General features: G+C 41.9%; 1 protein-coding gene across 7 annotated transcripts in view; it reads left to right on the top strand.

The window, feature by feature from the left end:
- Positions 1 to 6688: 6688 nt before the first annotated feature.
- DAW1 (dynein assembly factor with WD repeats 1) overlaps positions 6689 to 20868 on the top strand; it is a 31083-nt gene continuing 16903 nt past the window's right edge. For 4 of the 7 annotated variants that reach the window (XR_004482707.2, XM_033426087.2, XM_033426123.2 and 1 more), the window contains exons 1-6: positions 6689 to 6806; positions 11435 to 11507; positions 13284 to 13428; positions 14792 to 14850; positions 17167 to 17289; positions 17916 to 18015. Coding sequence is in view for 6 of the 7 variants with exons in the window: in XM_033426087.2 (XP_033281978.2) it covers positions 6689 to 6806; positions 11435 to 11507; positions 13284 to 13428; positions 14792 to 14850; positions 17167 to 17289; positions 17916 to 18015 (618 nt within the window). In the remaining variant the exon portion in view is untranslated. The other 3 variants (XM_004262617.4, XM_033426114.2, XM_033426096.2) reach the window with 2 other exon arrangements.

The raw sequence follows: 20868 nt of genomic DNA on the forward strand, positions 1-20868 counted from the left end.
AGCCTGTGGAGAAGGTGATTCTAGCCTGGTAAGATTTCAGAACAGATGAAGTGAGAGGCTTATCAGGTGGAAAGAATGACAAGAATAAAAGCTCCGAGCATGAATAAGCTAGTCGTGGTACGCTGAAGCTGCGTGGAATGAAAGAGAGTGATTTACAAATGAGTAACCAAGGGTTGGAAGGACAACTGACTTTCTTAAAGGTAGGTCATTGATGTGAAGGCCAGGGTTGGAACTTCTATCTTCCAACTAGCAATCCACTGTTGTTCACCTTTCCACATTTATTCTCTTCTAAAAACACAGACAGCACAAAATCATGGAATCGTAGCATCCTAAGGGAAATCAGACCTCTCTTATCTAGCCCTGTCCCTCAGCTAATTTAGCACTGTGTTCTACAATAATTCTGGCAGCTGGACAAACTGCCTCAGCTAGAACACTTCCCGTGCTGGGAAATTCTCAGTACTTTTGGACACATTACTGGACCCCCTGGCACAAAATTCTTTATATTGAGCTGAAATTTGCCTTTGCGCATCCGGCTCTTTTAGCCCTACCCTCCACGTGCGCTTAATCAGCTCATTCCTCTTCCAAATGCATCCTCCAGATTCTTGAGCATCAAGCATTAATGGAGGACCTACTATGTGCCAGACATGGAAGGTAGCATCATGCCCACCCCAGGTCTCCTTGTTCATGTTCCGGACATTCTCAGGTCCTTTAACATCTGTTGTTCATTGTTCTGTTCAGTCCAAGCCTGGACTATCTCCAGACTTGTTAAGGTATAGAGCCCTCTCCATGCTTCTATTGAATCCCCACCAGCCATTTCTTTAAGAAGACAAACTACTTTAAGAAAGTAGTTACGTCTTAAGAAACGTAAGCTAGTTTTAATATTTATACCAACTATACTAATACTAATTAACATAAGTCGTAAGGTACACCTGTTGTTAACTATCATACAAAGGACTCCAAGTTGAATGTAAGTGATTATCAGAATAATTGTCGACCCAAATGATCAGGTTCAATAAGAACACTATGGACACACCCTTTCCCCAGTTTGAAACATTGTAGGATAATAAACGCTTATTGTTAGCATTACCATCCTTGATACTTAAGGAGTGTTTTTGATTGAGCCAGACTCAGTGAGAACAGCTCTATTATTCGATACTGCAATCATTCCTATCTTTCCGGTGATGAAACTGGAGCCATAGAGTTTACAGACCTTGCCCAAGAGCACACGGCTGGTAGACGGCAGAGCCAGGCTTCCAGTCAGGCAGTCTGCTCTAAGGAATTACAAGTGGCAAATCTATGTCAATCAGCCCTGCTGGTGCGATCTGCGTGTCTCACTAGTAGCCTTTCTGTGAATGTAAATGTGGTCTCACCTAGAGACGTGCCCCCTCTCCAAAAACGCAATAGTTTCAAACCCACCTGAAGTCTGATTCTTTCTATGAATGAGTCCCCTGAAATAGTTTTTCAGAATTAGATCCCTTGTACTTGGAACATGCCTGGGACTCATAGGTCCTCAACACATACTGATTGAATGATTCAGTCAGTAGACCTTGGCCCACCAGTTTTCTGGTCCCAGGTAAGGTCAGAGGCTTTGTGAGCCCTTCAGTGGGATGGAGGCAGGATGGGAAGAAAATAAAAAGGGATGTGTCATCAGTGTGTCTCTGCCCTGGTGCAGCTCCTTACTTGGGGGCTTGCTGGGGCAGGTAACTGGAACCCCTCCTGCACCACCTGTCCTTTGTCAGTGCTGAATCTGGATTCCCCAGACCGCCTCCCGCCTCCCTCCCGTCATCCTTCTCCCCCTGCTTCTCTCCCTCTCCCATGCGTAGGGATCCTCTTCTCTCCCCATCTTCCCTCCCAGGAGCCTTCTTCTCCCACCCTAGTCTGATGTCCATTGGTCTCTCTCAGTGCACTGGAGCACCTGAAACACAAGTATGCAAAGAATTCCAGTCTCTTCCCATGTTGTTTCTGGGTCTTATTCACATCATCTGAGCAACCAGTTTACTGTCCCTGACAATCAGGGAAGACTGTTCAGAATACACAAAGGGCCTAATTGCAGGGAGAGGGTATCCAATTTCAATCAGGCCTGGCCAAGCCAATGGAACCTATTACACTAGTGCAGTGGCTTTCAAACTTCATCATTCATCAGCATCACCAGGAAAACTTATCCAAACATGAACTGCTGAGCCTCACTACCAGCACTTCTGATTCTGTAGGCGGTGTGAGGTAGGGCAGGAATTTGCATTTCTAGCGAGTTCCCAGGTAATGCTACTGCTGCTGGTCTGGGGACACACTGTGAGAACTGAAGTTCAGCATGGCTTCCATGCATTGGACTGAAGTGATTTGGGTGAATAACATTAACGCTAACTTTTCAGTTTCTGATTGATCAAGGCAGGTGTCAGTGGGAAGAAACCCAGGGTCAATATTACATTCATACGTACAAATCCATATGAATTGCAATTGTTGATCTATGAGTCAATGTTCAGATCAACACAGGATGCCATGAATTGATTAAAAGTATTTTACAACTTTTAGGGAGGCCTCTAAAAGCCCTGTGAGAAAGTCCTACCAAGTGCTCTACACACCGGGATACGCTCCCATCACCAGGATAATGTAGGAGTTTTGTTTTTGCAAAATTTTGTACATCATTTGAGACTAATGGCCCTCCCCTGGGGGTGATTTAAAGTGCAACAGTTATTTCCTCAGGCTGAGAGATTCATGCAGGAGCTTCCAGGAATGAGTAGATGGTGAGTCAATTAAGCACAGCTTTAACCCCTTCTTCTGCCAAGGCCAAAAGAGAAATCTGCCTGCGCTCAGGACCTTTGATGACTTCTCTTTGGATCACCACCTCATTTGCATATAACCCTACTGCCTTCCTAGAAAGGGGGATGGGGACATATTCGGTACCAGGATTCTGGGCTGTTAAGTCAGAATACTAGGAGTCTTATTAGCAGAGAGGTCCTTGGGAGAAATTGTGAGAAGAACTCTGGAAACTGAATGGACAGTCAGGGTGCTTGGACATCCAGATAAATGACACTCAAGCAAAGATGGAGGTGAGGGCTGCGGTGGGCATGGGCTATGGGAAGAATGGACGTCATTTCCAAGGAACTGTGCTCTGAGCTCTGGATATCATGGGACGGGGGATGATTAGGAGGTTCTCTAACCTCTTATGTGGGAGAACTTTGCTTATGCTCCTTGAGCAAAGGGAGAGATGTCAAAAGCTGCAGAGCTGGAATTTTTTTTAAAAAAGCAAAGGACAACACTTAAAAGTTTGGTTCGAGGAAGTAGGGAAAATCTTTCACCTGGAACAGGAAGAAAAGAGCCACTTAGGGAGGACAGGAACTCGTGAAAATGGAGGGAGTGGTGAAGGGTAGGCGACAATAATGGAGGCTTTGGGTCCTATAACTAGAGGAAGATGGAGGTGGAATTAGGGGTGAAACAGGGAGTGTACTTGAACTTGGACTCTCTTAACAGAACAAAAGTGGAGCCAAATAGTTCTGTGATTGCCACTGATATCCCAGAATGTTCTGAAGCTGGCTTGGCCTGTGGGAAACAAAGGCCTCTTTTTATTTTGCAATAATTTCAAATTTATGGAGAAGTTACAAGAGTACTCAAGGAATACCCCAAAAGGAACCCTTCGCCTAGATTCAACATTTTGCTCATTGGCTCTATCAACACACGTCTATACTTACACATAAGTTTTCAAAACCATTTGAGAGTTGATTGCAGGTATCATACCCCTTTATCCCTAAATAAGTCAGTGGGTTTTTCCTAAGAACAAGGACATTCTCTTACATAACCACAGTACAATGATCAAATTAGGAAATAATATTGATATAATATTAATAAAATATACTCTAAACCTCAATCCCTATTCAAATTTCATCCAGTGGTCCCAATCATGTCCTTTATAACTATTTTTTTTCTGGTCTAGGATCCAGGGTCACTCAGTGCATTTAGTTGTTCAACTTCTTTAGTGTGCATGAATCTGGAGTAGCTTTTCAGTCTACCTTTTTCTTTCTTGACCTTGACAGTTATTTTGTACAATTTCTTCAGTTTTTGGTTGTTCTGATGTTTCCTCATGATTAGAGGCAGGCAATGCATCGTGGGCAGAAATTCCAGAGAATTGCTCTGTCCTCTGCAGTGCATTGTAATGGAGATACAGATGTCAGTTTGTCCCAATATTGGTGACGTTAGCTTTGATCAAGTGGTTAAATGGTGTCTACCAGATTTCTCTAAAGTTATTATTTTTCCAAAGGCCTCATTTTAAATGGCACAAGCATAAGCAATAACATGGGTGAACGAAATCTACTGGAGAACCCCTCATTTCTACAGATGAGCTCTTTGCCTTTCCCTACTTAAACGCTTGCCAGAGTCTTAATCATGAGGGGAAAGTTTGAGCTAGAAGGTGTCTTAGATTTCATCTGGTTCCCCGCTTCCCAAGTGTCGGATGCTTACTGCTGGTGGGATGCGGGGACTTTTATGTGCTGTCCGTTTGTATTAGGTTTAATTGTATCACTGTTGGTGGGATGCGGGGACTTTTATGTGCTGTCCGTTTGTATTAGGTTTAATTGTATCACTTAGCAGCAGAGGCTTTCTAATTTCAATATCTCTCCAACATTCCAAGTACATGAAGTAAAAAGGTTCAGTTGTGTGCTAGCTTGTCTTGAAAATTTCAAATAGTTGCTAATTTTTCCCTTTAAAAAAAAAAGAAAGAAAGGAAAGGTCTTTTTTTTGCAGTCTGGCAGGCAATAGCATAAAGTATTTCAATAGTATTTTTTTTAACATCTTTATTGGAGTATAATTGCTTTACAGTGGTGTGTTAGTTTCTGCTTTATAACAAAGTGAATCAGTTATACATATACATATGTTCCCATATCTCTTCCCTCTTGCGTCTCCCTCCCACCCTCCCTATCCCACCCCTCTAGGTGGTCACAAAGCACCGAGCTGATCTCCCTGTGCTATGCGGCTGCTTCCCACTAGCTATCTATTTTACGTCTGGTAGTGTATATATATATGTCCATGCCACTCTCTCACTTTGTCACAGTTTATCCTTCCCCCTCTCCATATCCTCAAGTCCATTCTCTAGTAGGTCTGTGTCTTTATTCCCGTCTTACCCCTAGGCTCTTCATGACCTTTTTTTTTTTTTCCTTAGATTCCATATACGTGTTAGCATACAGTGTTTGTTTTTCTCTTTCTGACTTACTTCACTCTGTATGACAGACTCTAGGTCCTTCCACCTCACTACAAATAACTCAATTTCGTTTCTTTTTATGGCTGAGTAATATTCCATTGTATATATGTGCCGCATCTTCTTTATCCATTCATCCGATGATGGACACTTAGGTTTCTTCCGTGTCCTGGCTATTGTAAATAGAGCTGCAATGAACATTGTGGTACATGACTCTTTTTGAATTATGGTTTTCTCAGGGTATATGCCCAGTAGTGGGATTGCTGGGTCGTATGGTAGTTCTATTTTTAGTTTTTTAAGGAACCTCCATACTGTTCTCCATAGTGGCTGTATCAATTTACATTCCTACCAGCAGTGCAAGAGTGTTCCCTTTTCTCCACCCCCTCTCCAGCATTTATTGTTTCTAGATTTTTTGATGATGGCCATTCTGACCGGTGTGATTCAATAGTATTTTTAAAAATTGAATTTATTTTTATAGTTACCTGCTGCTCCTCATTAAGAATTATACAAAATTTTAATTCACAGTATTGACAACAGTTTTCTTTTAAATTACCTTAAAAAATGTGAAGTGGAACAAGTGAGCCAGTTCAGAGAAATTGTAAGAACTTAAAGAAAACCCTTAGGTATGCAGCTGATAAGGCGCTGTGGCCCAAGGCTATGAACGTAACTCAGGAATTGCTTAAATTTGGGAAATTCTAATTTAGGGATTTAGGCCAAATTCCTTAAAGGAAATTGACAATCTGGTTAGCTGACTCTTCCCGTCCACAGTCTTCCTGATGGAAACTCAACATGCCAGGCAAAGAACCCATGCTGGCAAGAAACAGAACAAGTCAAAAGAAGGCCTCCAAAGCCTTAAACCCAGGGTTAGGAGCATAGGTGCAGCCTCCATAGGTGGAGGCTTCCAGGTATAGGCTTCTGACACGTCTGCCTTCCCACCTGCTTCTCTGTGACCTTGGGTGGACTGTGAGTATACCGGATAGAGCGCTTGGCGCAGTGCATGGCACTGGAAATGTAGGCGATTACGTCGAGGTCATTTTTCTTTTGTGAGGACAGGGACAGGGCATGAGGGGCAGAGAACAGTTACCGAGCGCGGGATATTTCTCCCACCCTTCAGTATTGGAAACCCAATGGGTTAAAGTGCGTGTGGCCCAGACTGTAGCTGAGGCCCTTGGTCCTCGGCCGCGCCTCGCCCCTTGTGAGGTCTCCCTTACTGAAGACACGAGTGGCCCTCGTCCCACCCACCCCAGACACCAAAGGGTGTAGATTCCGGTGGCCGCGGCGCGGGCAGGAGCGCACTCCTTGATCGGCTCCCGGAACCCGGCGCCCGCCCTCGGGAACCCCGAGGCAGATGTGGGTGGGGGGGAGGGCAGGGCGCGCTCTGCGCCCGAGCATATCCCGGACCCCCTCCCCCACGCCAGCCCCGGGACGCCTGAGCTTCAGGATGCACCCCAAGATCTTGGGCTCTAGGCCCCGAGTCCCGGGAGCTTTCTGCGGCGCGCGCGCATGCGCGCCGGCGCCTTCCGCTGTTTGGCCGTTTCCATGACGACCAAGTCAGTCGGCTGGTGGCTCCCCGGCGAGAGAATGAAGCTCAAGGGCCTCCTGCTCCGGTATTACCCGCCAGGTACAGGCCGGGCCCCGCCCTGCCCTCTTGTGAGAACCTGCACTAGGAGGGTCTGGGGCAGAGGAGGGTGCGGGAACCCGAGAGGTAGGGTCCAGAACGAGTGATCCCTGTGGGACGGGAAGCCTGGTGCTTCCTAACTTGGGCCCCTCACTGCTTCGGATGCTGGACTCTGTTCCTCAAAAGTTTTAAAAAGACTCTTTCAGTTTTTTTTTTTTGCGGTACTTGGGCCTCTCACCGGCGTGGCCTCTCCCGTTGCGGAGCACAGGCTCCGGACGCGCAGGCCCAGCGGCCATGGCTCACGGGCCCAGCCACTCCGCGGCTCACGGGCCCAGCCGCTCCGAGGTATGTGGGTTCCTCCCGGACGGGGGCACGAACCCGCGTCCCCTGCTTTGGCAGGCGGACTCTCAACCACTGCGCCACCCGGGAAGCCCTCAGGAAGTCTTTAAACTTTTAAATTGCTGAGTCATAATGCTTTCTGGTTACTTAGGAATGAAGTGAACGGGGAGGGATAGGAGGTGATTAGTGGTGGAATATTGGTTTCTGGAAGGGAAGACACCGACAAGGACCACATTGATTTCTTTTTTTTTCTCTGCGGTACGCGGGCCTCTCACCGCCGTGGTCTCTCCCGTTGCGGAGCACAGGCTCCGGACGCGCAGGCCCAGGGGCCATGGTTCACGGGCCCAGCCGCTCCGCGGCATGTGGGATCCTCCCGGACCAGGGCACGAACCCGTGTCCCCCGCATTGGCAGGCGGACTCTCAACCACTGCGCCACCCGGGAAGCCCTCAGGAAGTCTTTAAACTTTTAAATTGCTGAGTCATAATGCTTTCTGGTTACTTAGGAATGAAGTGAACGGGGAGGGATAGGAGGTGATTAGTGATGTGGTGGAATATTGGTTTCTGGAAGGGAAGACACCGACAAGGACCACATTGATTTTTATTTTAAACGCACCAGAATAAGTCAAGGTGTGTTGAGTATAAAAAGAAAAATGCATACTTAATAAGCATATTACCTTAGTGACTGAATTCCAGACTGTACGTATCAATCAATCAGCACATTTACTCAAGGTCTACTCTGTACACACTTTGTGCTCCTTGTCATGGGACTTTGCGGTACGCGGGCCTCTCACTGTTGTGGCCTCTCCCGTTGCGGAGCACAGGCTCCAGACGCGCAGGCTCAGGGGCCATGGCTCACGGGCCCAGCCGCTCCGCGGCATGTGGGATCTTCCCGGACCGGGGCACGAACCCGCGTCCTTTGCTTCGGCAAGTGAACTCTCAACCACTGCGCCACCAGGGAAGCCCCTAAATACAGTGTTTTGACAGAGTTTCCTGTTCTCTCTTGATCCGAAATGCTGCTGGAATCATGTCTATTACGTCAAATTATAGTCTGTTGCAGTGATTCTCAAAGTGTAAGGGGACTCTTGGGGCCCTCAGATCCTTTCATTGGGGGCCTCAATGTCAAATCTCTTTTTGTAATAACACTAAGATATCATTTTCTTTTTTTCACGGTGTAGATATTTGCCCTAGTGGTGCAAAAGCAATGGCAGGTGAAACTGCTGGTGCCTGACTACAAATCAAGCAGTGGCACCGAACTCTAACAATGGCCATTGTATTCCTCACTGACACACTTGCAATAGGAGAAACAGACAAACACACAAACACCCAGAAGCCCTTAGTTTTACTTAAGAATGTCCTTGGTGAAGCAATAACACTTATTAACGTAGTGAAATACTGACATGTGGGTACGTGTTTTCTGGGTGATGAAGTAGAAAGTTCTCCTGAGGTGCTTCTGCTGCAAAGTGATGTACGATCCTTATCTTGAGGAATGTGCTTGTGCACGTGTTTGAGCTGAAAGATGAACTAGCCATTTTTTTCATGGAACACCGTTTTTACGTGAAAGACAGAAATAAACATGGTTTTCAGACTTGTATGTATGGCAGACATTTTCTTGAAAATGAACAAAGTGAGTCTGAAATTTTCAAGCAAAACTGTCAATATTTCTTGCCAGTGATAAAATTTGAGCTTTCAGAGCGAGAATTAGAACACCAGGAAATTTGTATCTAAATCATAAGCTTAACAACTTACCAACAGTAAAAGAGTTTTCTGATGATAGATATTGGTATTAACAAATGTGATTTTTTGGATATTGTATGATGAAATATGCGCACATTTAGAACTCAGTAAACTAACGTTTTTCAAATATCTGACGCATGATGTTGTAAACCACACGTGGTAAAAGAAATTGAAAGTGTGAGATAGACCAATGGGTTTTAATGTAACCGGGTCTGAAGAGTTCATTGATGTGGTTTCAGACTCGGAATTGCAACCAGTCTTTATAAAAACTACCATTTGTTGAGTTTTAAAGTAGTATCGAAGAAGAATATCCAAAATTACACAAAAAACTGATTAAAATATTCCTCCATTTTCCAACTACGTATCTGTGTATGACCCAGATTTTTTCTTATATTATATCTAAAACAACCTATAGCAACAGCTTAAATGCAGAAGCAGAGATGAGAATCCAGCCGTCTTTAGTTAAGCTAGATATTAAAGAGATCTGCAAAAGTGTAAAACAATGCTACTTTTCTTACATTTTTTTGGGTGAGGGGAGTAAATATAGTTATTTCAATAAAATATGCTATTTATATTAACATGCTATGAATTTATTATTGCTATTTTACAACAATTTAGTAAATATGTTTTTAAAATTTCAATTTTAATGTGGAAAGTATTAGAAAACCCCCAATTCCCAATAATTAAAAACGTGTAAATTAGTCCTGAGGCCAAAACATTTCAAGTCCGCTGGTCCATATCCATAGAGGTGGTATGATAGAGGCTCTGTTCACATTTTTTTCAGTCTGTTATCTCTCTGTTGTTCAGCTTGAATATATTCTGTTGATTAGTCTTCAAGTTCACTGATTCTATGCTTTGTCATCTCTGCTCTACTACTGAGCCTATTCAGCATGTTTTCCATTTTGGTTACTGTATTTTTCATAATACCATAATTCCCATTTGATTTATTTCAATAACTTCTATTTATTTTCTGAGATTTTTCATTTATTTGTTTCAAGTGAATCTGTAAACGACTGCTGAAGCATTTTTTTTTTTTTTTTTTTCCTGGCCGTGCCGTGTGGCTTCTGGGATCTTAGTTCCCTGACCAGGGATTGAACCCGCGCCCGCTGCATTGGAAGTGTGGAGTCTTAACCACTGGAAAGCCAGGGAAGCCCCTGAAGCATTTTTATGATACCTCCTTTGAAATCCTTGTCATTAGTTCCAGTATCTGATTCATCTCCATATTGGCATTTATTGATTGTCTTTCTCTGGTTCTTATTGTGAAGAGTGACTTTTTTTTTTTTTTTTTTGGCGGTACGCGGGCCTCTCACTGTTGTGGCCTCTCCCGTTGTGGAGCACAGGCTCCGGACGCGCAGGCTCAGTGGCCATGGCTCACGGGCCCAGCCGCTCCGCGGCATGTGGGATCTTCCCGGACCGGGGCACGAACCCGCGTCCCCTGCATCGGCAGGCGGACTCTCAACCACTGCGCCACCAGGGAAGCCCTGAGTGACTGTTTATTGTATCCTGGAGACTCTTGATCCCACCTACATCTATTTTGGCATGCCGTCACCATGTTTAGGTTTAGTACATAGGTTCTGGTCTGCTTCTGTGGGCTTTAATTACAGTGATACTTTAGTTTTCTGAGCCTTTGCCATGTTATTCTGGTCTAATTTGTTTTTCTCGTGTAAGACTCCTGCTTTGCTTTGTCTTAGCAAGACTCCTGCTCAGTCTTCTCTGGTGCCACCTGCAGGGGCAGAAGGTATGTCCCCAGTGTGCCTGTTCTCACTGTGTGACCTTCGGGGGGTGGAGGACAAGCCCCTGGGCCTGGTTGTGCCACTGGTTGAAAGGCAGGGAGACGCTGCTTTGGTGCTTTGCTGTGGAATGGGGTCTGGGAGGTCCTGGGACTTCGCTGATGCTGCTGTAGGCAGATCAGATGGCCCCCTCAGACAGCAGCTGAGGAGCAGGGATATGTGAAGGTCTGTGGCTTTGCTGCTCCAGCTGTTGCAGGCAGATGAGATTGCACTGGGGCCGAGCTTTGCAGTGGGGACTGGGACAGCCCAGGGCTTCCACTGGTGGGTGGGACTGCCTGCAGGGGCCCCCGTGGTGGAGCAGTTCAGGGTTCCTCATCAGTACTTTGTCTGACTTCTCTTTTCCTTGTCCGTTGGCCACAGAAAGCAAGCTTTTTTGTTGTTTTTTGATGTTTTGATATCTGTGCTTTTCGGTGGTTTCAGGCTGCCGGTCCTTTTGGTCCCCACTGTTGGGATACATGTGAAATGAAAAGAAAACCCAGGGAACTCACCGTGTTGTCATTCCTCAAATCCTGAGGCCCCTATCCATCCACCTTTTTCTATCCAACTTTCAATTATTTTAGCATTGCCTGCTGAATTCAAGTGTATTTAGAGGACAGACCAAGGAAAAGTGGGTCTACACCATCTTGTTTTGAAATCAGACATCACTGCATATGTTTTATGTAGAAAAATGGAAAAACAAAAATGAAAAAATTATGTCAAAGTAGGTTAACTTTTGGCATAGGCTGTGATCATAAGTGTTTTATAACTTAATATTTGTTTATTTCTTAGGAATTATGTTGGAATATGAAGAAAGTGGACAACTAAAGACCAAATCCATAGATCTGCTCGATCTCCATACCAGGTAAGTTAGCTATATAATGCAATATGTATTTCATATCCAAAATTGTGATGGGGAGACCCTGACATAGGATGGTGTGTGGATGAGCTGCGTAAGCTACAGACAATGCATTACTAATTAAATTGTTCCGGGGTTTATTATTTCCTGTTTGTTTTGTTGAATTTTATTTGAATGTCTTGCTGAATGAGGAGGAAGTAGAAAAAGGATCATCAATCTTTCTTCTTCTTCTTCCCAAACCAACCATATTTAAAAAGAAAAAAAATAAACCTTTTAGTTTGGAAATCTGTTTTGATTCATAACGTTTGTTGGAAACCTTTCCAAGAGGCATTATTATCTTTTTAATTCTTATGTAAGTATAACTGTTTTGACAACTGAGTTTTTCAAAGTCATCATTGTGAAACATCTCTGATTCATTTCCATTCCAAATATTCACTTTTATTCTGAAAGACTGTGTTTCTTGAGAGCTGGGACCGTACCTCTGACACTCCCAGGACTCAACCTATGGTAGGTAATAAATGTTAGTTGAATGAATGGTCTCCTAGCTCAGTGCCTTGCACAAAACTGGAGCTCAGCCTGTGTTTATCTGTGAACAGAAGGAGGATGCTTATCAGATTTCACATTTCTGGGAAGCAGATGCTGAAACAGAAGTAGGTGGGTACAAGGTTACTGGGAAGTGACACCTGGGACAGATCAGAGGATGAGGCACGTCTGGGCAGGAGGAGACATCAACCTTGATGATGATGCAGGTTTGACAAGAGTCTCTCCAGCCCGTGGGGGAGCTCGGAACAAAGCTTGCGGGTTTGAGGACCCCCTTACGGGGCAGAAGTGGCCAGGCTTTTGTGCGGCCCCCTTGCCTAGCCAGCGGCCAAGGGCTGTGGGTAAGAGCAAGCCGTGGGCTCAGACACTAACATGGATCCTGAAGAAGCTGCAGCTGGAGGCTGTCAGCCAACCACCACCTCCCTCACGGCAGCTGGGCCCCGAGTCCTTTCTCGATACGCATTTGTGACATGTTTTGCAAAATGACCCTATTTTGGATGTTTTGTGGTATACAGACATTAATATTTGTCTTGAATTAATATTATTCTGGACTAGCAAAATTTACCATAATTGCTGTAGATTATTTGAATACTGGGGAAAACTTGAACCTGTACTTTTCACCCCAGTTCTCTTTCAGGGACATAATGTTATAGCCCATAAGAAATCTAATAATAATAATAATAGTAATTCTTTGAATGTTTGTTTTTGGTTAGGTACTTTCTCTTTCCCTAAAAATATTGCAAACCTAACCTTTCTGAGCCTCAGTTTCTTCATCACTAAAATAGTTGTGAAAACTATTAAATTAGAGGGTTGTTATAGGATTAAATGACAGAACATATGTAAGGTGCAAAGTATAGTAGGAGTGGGCACATTTAATATATGTTCATTTAAAAGAAAAAAGAAACAGGAAAAAAATAAATAAAAAGAGCTCTTGTTCAGAAGCAGTATGCACTTGGCCTTCTTAGGTAAGCAATGAGAATCTTTGTACACCTTCCTCAGGAGAAATCTCAGTTAATGGAAAGGCATTGGAGAGAACCCAAGCAGCTTTCATCTGTGACACAGTGCTCTTCAGTGATTTCTGTGTTTTTTTTTTCCCCCAGAAATCTCTTGGTAAAAATGATGGTGTTGTTGACATTTTATAAATCTTACGCGTCATAAAGCTATATAATCCTTTATGTAATAAATGTATATGCAATTTTTGACAAAGACAAAAATAACTTTTTTGTTCTTGGTGAATTTCAGTACAGATGTCAATGCCTTAGTACAAGAGATACAGAAAGCAGAACCTCTAATCACAGCTTCACGAGCAAACCAGGTCAAACTTTTAATACAGAGGTTACAAAATAAACTCGGACAGTACAGCAACCACAAATTCTATCTTTTTAAGGTAATGTCTGTTTTAAAGATACTAAGTAGAACTTCAATGAATTAATTGGTGTTCTATTAATCTGAGGTAAAGTACAAATCGTGTTTTCTCTTTTCCTCAGTTCCTCACATATTTTTGCTAAGTCTTAATAAATGTTCGTTGAATGAATGAATGAAATTCAAAAATTTACTTCTTAACAGGTTCAATAAAGATTTGTACTAGTAACTTTAACTTTTCTTTATAATGATAAATCTAAAGGATAATCTAAGTTATTGAATAATTAAAATTTTTTCCAGTTAGAGTAATATTAAGACATGTTTCATGGTGGATCAATATTTCAAATTTTCTGCTTCCATGTGAACTAAACTATATTTTAGCAAATTATTTATTGACATGGATTGCATAATTTAATTCAATGAAAATATGCTTATTTTCCTGTAGTATTTTGGTGACTAAATTAAAACAAATGTCATTTATTCAAGAACAGCTTTTATTTTTTTCTTTATTATTTAACAAAATTTAATGATTTATTCTAGAACTGCTTTATATTACACTGATTTTATTTGTTATGACTTAAGTAGACTTATTATTAAATACTCAGCTTATTTTGTCTGATGCAAAATATTCAAGCAATCTGTATTCATCTGTTCCATTCACGAGAGGATGGTTATTCTTGTAATAGTTCTTTGTCCAGTAGGTGGCACTATTTAACTTCAAATATGAGCTCTATAACGCATGACCTTGTAATTTATCCACCAAAGGGAACATTTTTGATAGTGAAAGAGGACACTATTAATAGTTACACTCTGGCAGTACACATAACTGGGACCGTCCCAGTCTAGCCAATCACTCTGTCCATAAACAGACGATCCAATTTAAGTATATTCATTCAATAAATATTAAGCGTCCCCTATGTGCTAGACAATGTAGGGATGGAAAGATAAATAACACAACGTATCCTGACTCTGAAGGAGCTTTAAGATTCAAAAAGCAATGATACATTGTAAATCTGTATTTGAAACATATTTAGTTTATTTCCTATATACACTGTTTATGCATATATACAAAACCATGTGCAATATGTGAAAGAAAATATAAATTAGTGCTATTTGGTATTTTATAGCCATAATCTATCTAAAGGTAAATTGATGGAAAACACAGATCCTATTATGTTTCTGTAATTAGTTGTAACCACCAAATGTGTTAGTAGTCTTAATAATAGAAGGTCCAATGTAGTTTTCTCATTTGTTCAGATATTTGATATTGTCCATTTATTATGTATAATTAAGACACATTTGAGTGTCTTCATTGGTTTGCAGTTAAAATGAATGAACTGAAAAATTTTGTTTGAGTTTAAAATAAGTGGTGTTTTCTTTCATTGAAGGTTCTCAGAGCACATATACTGCCATTGACTAACGTTGCACTTAATAAATCAGGCTCATGGTAAGGTTCTCTGTTTATTTAAAACAGTTTATTAGACTTTATTTTTTAGAGCAGTTTTAGGTTCACAGCAAAACTGAGCAGAAGGTACAGAGGTTTCCTATAAAGCGTCTGCCTTGTGCCCCTGCACACAGCTTCCCTCACCATCAGCGTCCCCCACCAAACCTGCATCTGTTACAGTTGTAGCCGATATTGATAGCGACACATCATTATCACGAAAAGTTCATAGTTTACATTAGGGTTGACTCTTGGTTTTGTACATTCTGCAGGTTGGCAAATGTATAATGACATATACCCACTGTTGTGGGATCACACAGAGCAGTTTCACTGCCCTAAAATCCTCTGTGCTCTGGTTCTTTATTTCTATGTGTAAGTCTCTGTCTATTTCTGTTCTTTATTTCTAATTTTTAATAATCAAGGGATAAAAGTTTTAAAATAAAAGTATACATGTAAGGAATACAACAGGATGATTTGATATACATATACATAGTGAAATGATAACTACAGTCAAGTTAATTAACATCTCCATAGTTACCATCTTTTGTGTGTGTGATGAGGGCACCTGACATCTATTCTTTCAGCATATTTCCGGCATTCAATACAGTATTATTAACTGTAGTCATCGTGCCTGTACGTTAGATCTCTAGGCTTATTCATTCTGTGTAACTGCAACTTTGTACCCTTTGACCAATGTCTTCCCATTTCTCCTCCCCAGTCCCTGGTAACTGCTGTTCTACTCTCTGCTTCTGTGAGTTCAACTTTGTTGTTGTTTAGATTGCACATATAAGTGAGATCATATGGTATTTGTCCTTCTGTGTCTGGCTTATTTCACTTAGCATCATGTCATTCAGGTTCATCCATGCAGTAGCAAATGGCAGGATGTCCTTCTTTCTCATGGCCGAATGATATTTCATTGTAAACATATATATGCACCATATTTTCTTCACCTATTCATCCTTTGACAGATATTCAGGTTATTTCCATATCTCGGCCATAGTGAACAATGCTGCAGTGAACATAGGAGTGCAGGTATCGCTATGAGATCCTGATTTTGTTTCCTTTGGATATATACCCAGAAATGAGATTGCTGGATCATATGGTAGTTCTATTTTTATTTTTTTTTGGTAACTACCATCCTCTGTTGCATAATGACCATACCAATTTACATTCCCCAAGAAGCTAGGAGGAAAATGCCTAGAAGAGAACCACAGATATACTGCCTTGTCAGCCTTGCTGTTTAGCTGGGTGTGGATCAGAATTTGTTCCACCTTTTATCATAACCACTTGTCATTAAGACTGGCTTTTCAATTTTGTGCTTTTTGTTCTGTGCTTGGGAAATATTTTTCCTAATGGAGTATTTAAGGAATAACTAAGATACTCTTAATTTAAGCTATTAGAGGTCAATATATTGATACTAACGATTCCTATAGTAGAATAGTCACGTTAAAGGATTGTTAAATATTAAACAAATATTTATTGAACACTTAGTGTGTCAGTCATGTTCCAGGGCCTGGGGATGATGGTGGTAAACCAGGCGGGTAGAAGAACTAGCATGTATGAAAGAAACAATACAGTTCTTCAGAGACTAGTGGGAAGGGGAATATGGCTGATCAGGGTGTGCTCTCGGGAGAAGTTGAGGTCCCAGGTGTAGCCAGGACTGCTGGCCTTGCGGACCACAAGCAAAGTTTGAATTTTCCTCTAGATCACTGGGAAGCCATCTGAGGAAGGTTAAACAAAATAAATCCAATTTTGGTGAGGGAAATAGATTTGTAAGGGACATGTGTGAGTCAAGCCCTATTAGAAGGTGGTTTTATTTGTTTGGGCAAGAGATGGAGACAATGGAGCTGGTGAGAAGGGATGTACTAGGGATGTATTCTGAGACTGGGCTAATAGAATTTACTGATAGATTGTGTGTGGGATGTGAGGGAAAGAGAGGCATCAAAGGTGATGCTAAGACTTTATGGTCTGACCAACGGGAAGAATGATGTTATTTGTTGAGATATATTAGAGTTTCAGAAAATGTTACTGATTATTAACATTATTTAATGATATAACTATTTATATTGTAAGAATGATTATTGGAAGGATTACTCTTTATTTTATTTAGTAACTAGTAACTCCTTTTTGGGTTTGGGTTAAAATTGGAAAGTTTCCAGGTCAAAGGTTAGATATTGCTCCCAATTTGTTTGTTCTGCCTTCACAACTTCCATTGTAAAAAGCAAGGTAAATGGGGTTATAATTTTGCAGGCAAAAACAATGAGGTCTTTATTAACACATTGCTAGTTTCACCTTGTGGTGTATTTATATTGCTTGTGTTAGCTTTATCACAGGAAGCTATGATCGGACATGCAAACTCTGGGACACTGCCTCTGGAGAGGAACTTCACACCCTGGAGGGTCACAGGAATGTGGTTTATGCCGTAGCATTCAACAATCCTTATGGGTAAAAAGACATTCACTTGTTCAGTTATTCCTTATTAATCCATTCATTCTTTTATTCATGTCTCCCTCTATCTATTGGGGAAGGAAAAGAGGAAGACAAAGAACTAAAAGTTATTGAGTGCCTGACATGTGCTTTGAAAACCTCTTAAATACCTTCTTCAGTGCTTAAAGGAGCTTTGGGATAGGTATTGCTGGTTTCATATAACGTATATAAAGTTCAGATACCCTTCCCAGGTTCACACAGTAGTAAAGAGGTGAGTAAGGGTTCAAGCTTTTGCAGGGCTGACTCTCTGCCCTTGGGAGCTCTCTGACAGCAAGTTCCTGCTGATGTTTATAGCACTGGGCTGAACATGTAAACCGATACTATTCAAAAATTAGAACTCTAGTTTGTTATAGAGTTCACTGAAATAGATATAAGATTGCTTCTTGTTTCATTTTATTTTTAAAAAATTTTTATTTTATATTGGAGTATAGTTGATTTACTGGATAGGTTATTATTTTAAAAGTGAAATAAACTTCTGAGTAGATAGAGATCCATGTATTAATATCTCTTCTCTTAATTCAGTATATCAAATACTGTGGTTGAATTTGTTTTCAAATTCCATATATATTCTTTTTAAATCTTAGTGACAAAATTGCCACTGGATCCTTTGATAAGACTTGTAAACTATGGAGTGTAGAAACCGGAAACTGTTACCATACCTTTAGGGGTCATACAGCAGAAATAGTGAGTATATTTATTTTATTACATTTTTATGTTGTCATTCTTTTTGTTTTTGTTTTGTTTTACTTTCCTCTTTTTTCAGTAGAACTTATTTTTTAGAGCAGTTTTAGGTTGACAGGAAAATTGAGTAAAAAGTACAAAGATTTCTCACCTTTCCCCTCCGCGGCATGCTCCATCATCAGCATCCCCATCAGGGTGGTACGTATATTACAACTGATGAACTTACACTGGCACATCACATCATTGTTATTTCTTTTTAGAATTCCATTGTAAAAGCAGTGGCTATACCTTTATAATTAATTTTAAAGCCTATCTGATATTTTCAGTTTCTATGTATCATGTATGGTGGTATTGATATAATTTATAAACTAGTCTTAATATCTTGCCGATACTGTAAAAGACCCATATCCTGCTTTGACTAAGTAGGCAAACAATGGGATAAGTATATGAACACAATATCCAACCTGACTTTTCCTCTTTCACTGACTTGTCTTTAGAGGACTGACGTGATGAGGGTTGACGAAGTTCTTAAAGTAGCTTTTAAAATAACTTTTTTATATCATGTAAGATATCTAAGCTGATTGTTTTCTGGATATAATTAGAACTCAAATTTGCATAAATTGTTTGATACTCGAAATTGCTCTCACTATTGGGAAGCCCTTGTCCTTGGCCAATTCTGTGTTACATCTTATAACAATTAGTGAGATAATTGGCACCCTGTGGAACAAGTGATAGCTTTTAAAAATAAACCGTCTACTTATTTTAGGAATAAAAATTTATTTATATTCATCCTTCAAATTCATTGTATGTTCATCCAACAAGAGCTCACGCTATGTTCAAGGTACTTTGCTAAACACTGGGGATACTGCAGTTAGAAATTGTAACTGACCCTTTAGTGGCACTCAACATGCCTGAAGCACCGTCCTAAGCCCTTTATATATATTAGCTTAGTTGTTTCTCATAACAACTGTAAGGGGTAGATATTTCCCCATTTTACAGTTAAGGATGCTGAGGTATAGAGAGCTTAAGTAATTTGTCCAGGGTCATAAGAAAGACAGAATCCTCATTCTCCTAGTGTGGCCATGTTTTCATACTCCCTTGGAATTTTGAAAAGGTTTCTTTATTTATAGTTCCTAGGAAGACGTTTCGTATTTTTCGTAGTCAACAACATCAATCCAATGAATGTTTACTAAGCATTGACTGTGTGAAGCCCTGGCCTATGTGTGTGGGGTACCAAATAGAATCGGATGTAGTTCTTGGTCCCCCAGGGATTTTGCAGTCTTGTAGAGGGAGTAGAGGTGTCCATGGATAAGTTTAGAGATGTGTTGTAGGTGGGCTAGAAGTTGGCGGGGAGTTCAGTGAGGGCACAGAGGGAGTGGCCAAGCCTCCGTGGCCAGGACTGGTATTCAGGAAAGACTCTGCAGAGAGGTGGCAGGTGCGTTCCAGGCAGAGGGAGCTGCAGCAGCAAACGCCCAGAGGAGGTGTGTAGTCGTGGTTTGTGCTTAGAACTCAAGTGGCTCTGAGCGTCCAGGGCAGCGCTTCCCAGCCTTCCGCGCACAGAAGGTGCTCACACGGAGATGCACACGCTGGGAAGAGCCGCTCGGTGACTGGCGGGGATCTCTGGTGCTGCCCAGCTGTCTGGGCTAAATGTGCCAGTGCCTGGCACACCTGTAACCCTGCAAAGCCACATCCCAGCCTTTGTGTGATTGAAGTGAGGGAGGCAGGGGAGGCCTTCTTGTAGATTTCTAAAGGATCTTAAATGCTATGCTAAGGAATGGGGACTTCATCCTGGAGATATTGCCATGCTGTTGAGACTTTTCAGCTGGGAAGGGGCATGCATGGTCAGCTTTGCATTTTGGGAAGATCATTCTTTTGCCATTGTGAAGGAGAAATGGGCAGCGGATAGTATCAGAAGTATGGGCCAGTGGGGATCTTGTAGCCACCCAAGCAAAGATGACAAAGCTCTGTTGTGAGGCTGGTGAGGCGAATGTGAGAGAGGTCAGGGGTGGAAGGAGGAGGACTGGGTCACCAAGTAGACACGAGGCATGAAGCAAACAAAGCATTTAGGGTGGTTCCCTGATTTCAGACTCAGGCAGCTGGCAGCGCCATTCACCAAGTCTGTACATAAGAGAGAAGCAGGATTCTTTGTGTGATTTGCATGTCTTAGACAGAGTGATTAAGGTCTCCCTGTGTGATGGCCAAACAGAGGCATCCATTTGGCAGTTGGCTCTTTGGGGCCGAACCGAGCAGTGAGATCCGGGCAAAAGACGTGGATGTGTGAGTCACCGTCATCTGGGTGGCAGTAGAAACCACCGAACAATTGAAATTTCCCAAAGGGAAAGGTAGACTGTAGGGAGAAAACTGGTGGGATCTTGGGAAGATGGAGAAGAGAAAAATTTAAAAGATACAATAAAAGAGACAAGAAGTTAGAGAAGAAAAGCAGAGCACTATCAAAGCAGTCAAGAAGGAAGAAAATATCGAGAACCTCAGGAATGTTAAGTGAGATGATCAAGACCAACAAGCCTCTCAACTGCACATGGAGTTCCAGTAGAGTTGAAGAGTGGAAGATGGGCAGTGAGTGATGGTAGGCTATTTTTCCAAGGAATTTGGTTGTAAAGGGAAATAAAGGTAGTTAAAAAATGGATATGTTGAGTCAAGGGAGGATTTGTTTTCATGTGGGAAGAGCTCAAGCATACTTATAGGCCACTGGAAAGGATCTAGCTCCTTCTAGAGGGAAGGAAAAGTTGGTGGGCTCATCTCTCCTAGGTGTACAGGGAACATAGTGTCTTAAAATGGCAAAGTGGTCCCTCTGAATCTGAGACTGGAGGAAAGGAAAGTGAGGGCCAGGGGAGGAAG

Source organism: Orcinus orca, chromosome 7, assembly GCF_937001465.1.
Source record: "Orcinus orca chromosome 7, mOrcOrc1.1, whole genome shotgun sequence".
NCBI lineage: Eukaryota > Metazoa > Chordata > Mammalia > Artiodactyla > Delphinidae > Orcinus > Orcinus orca.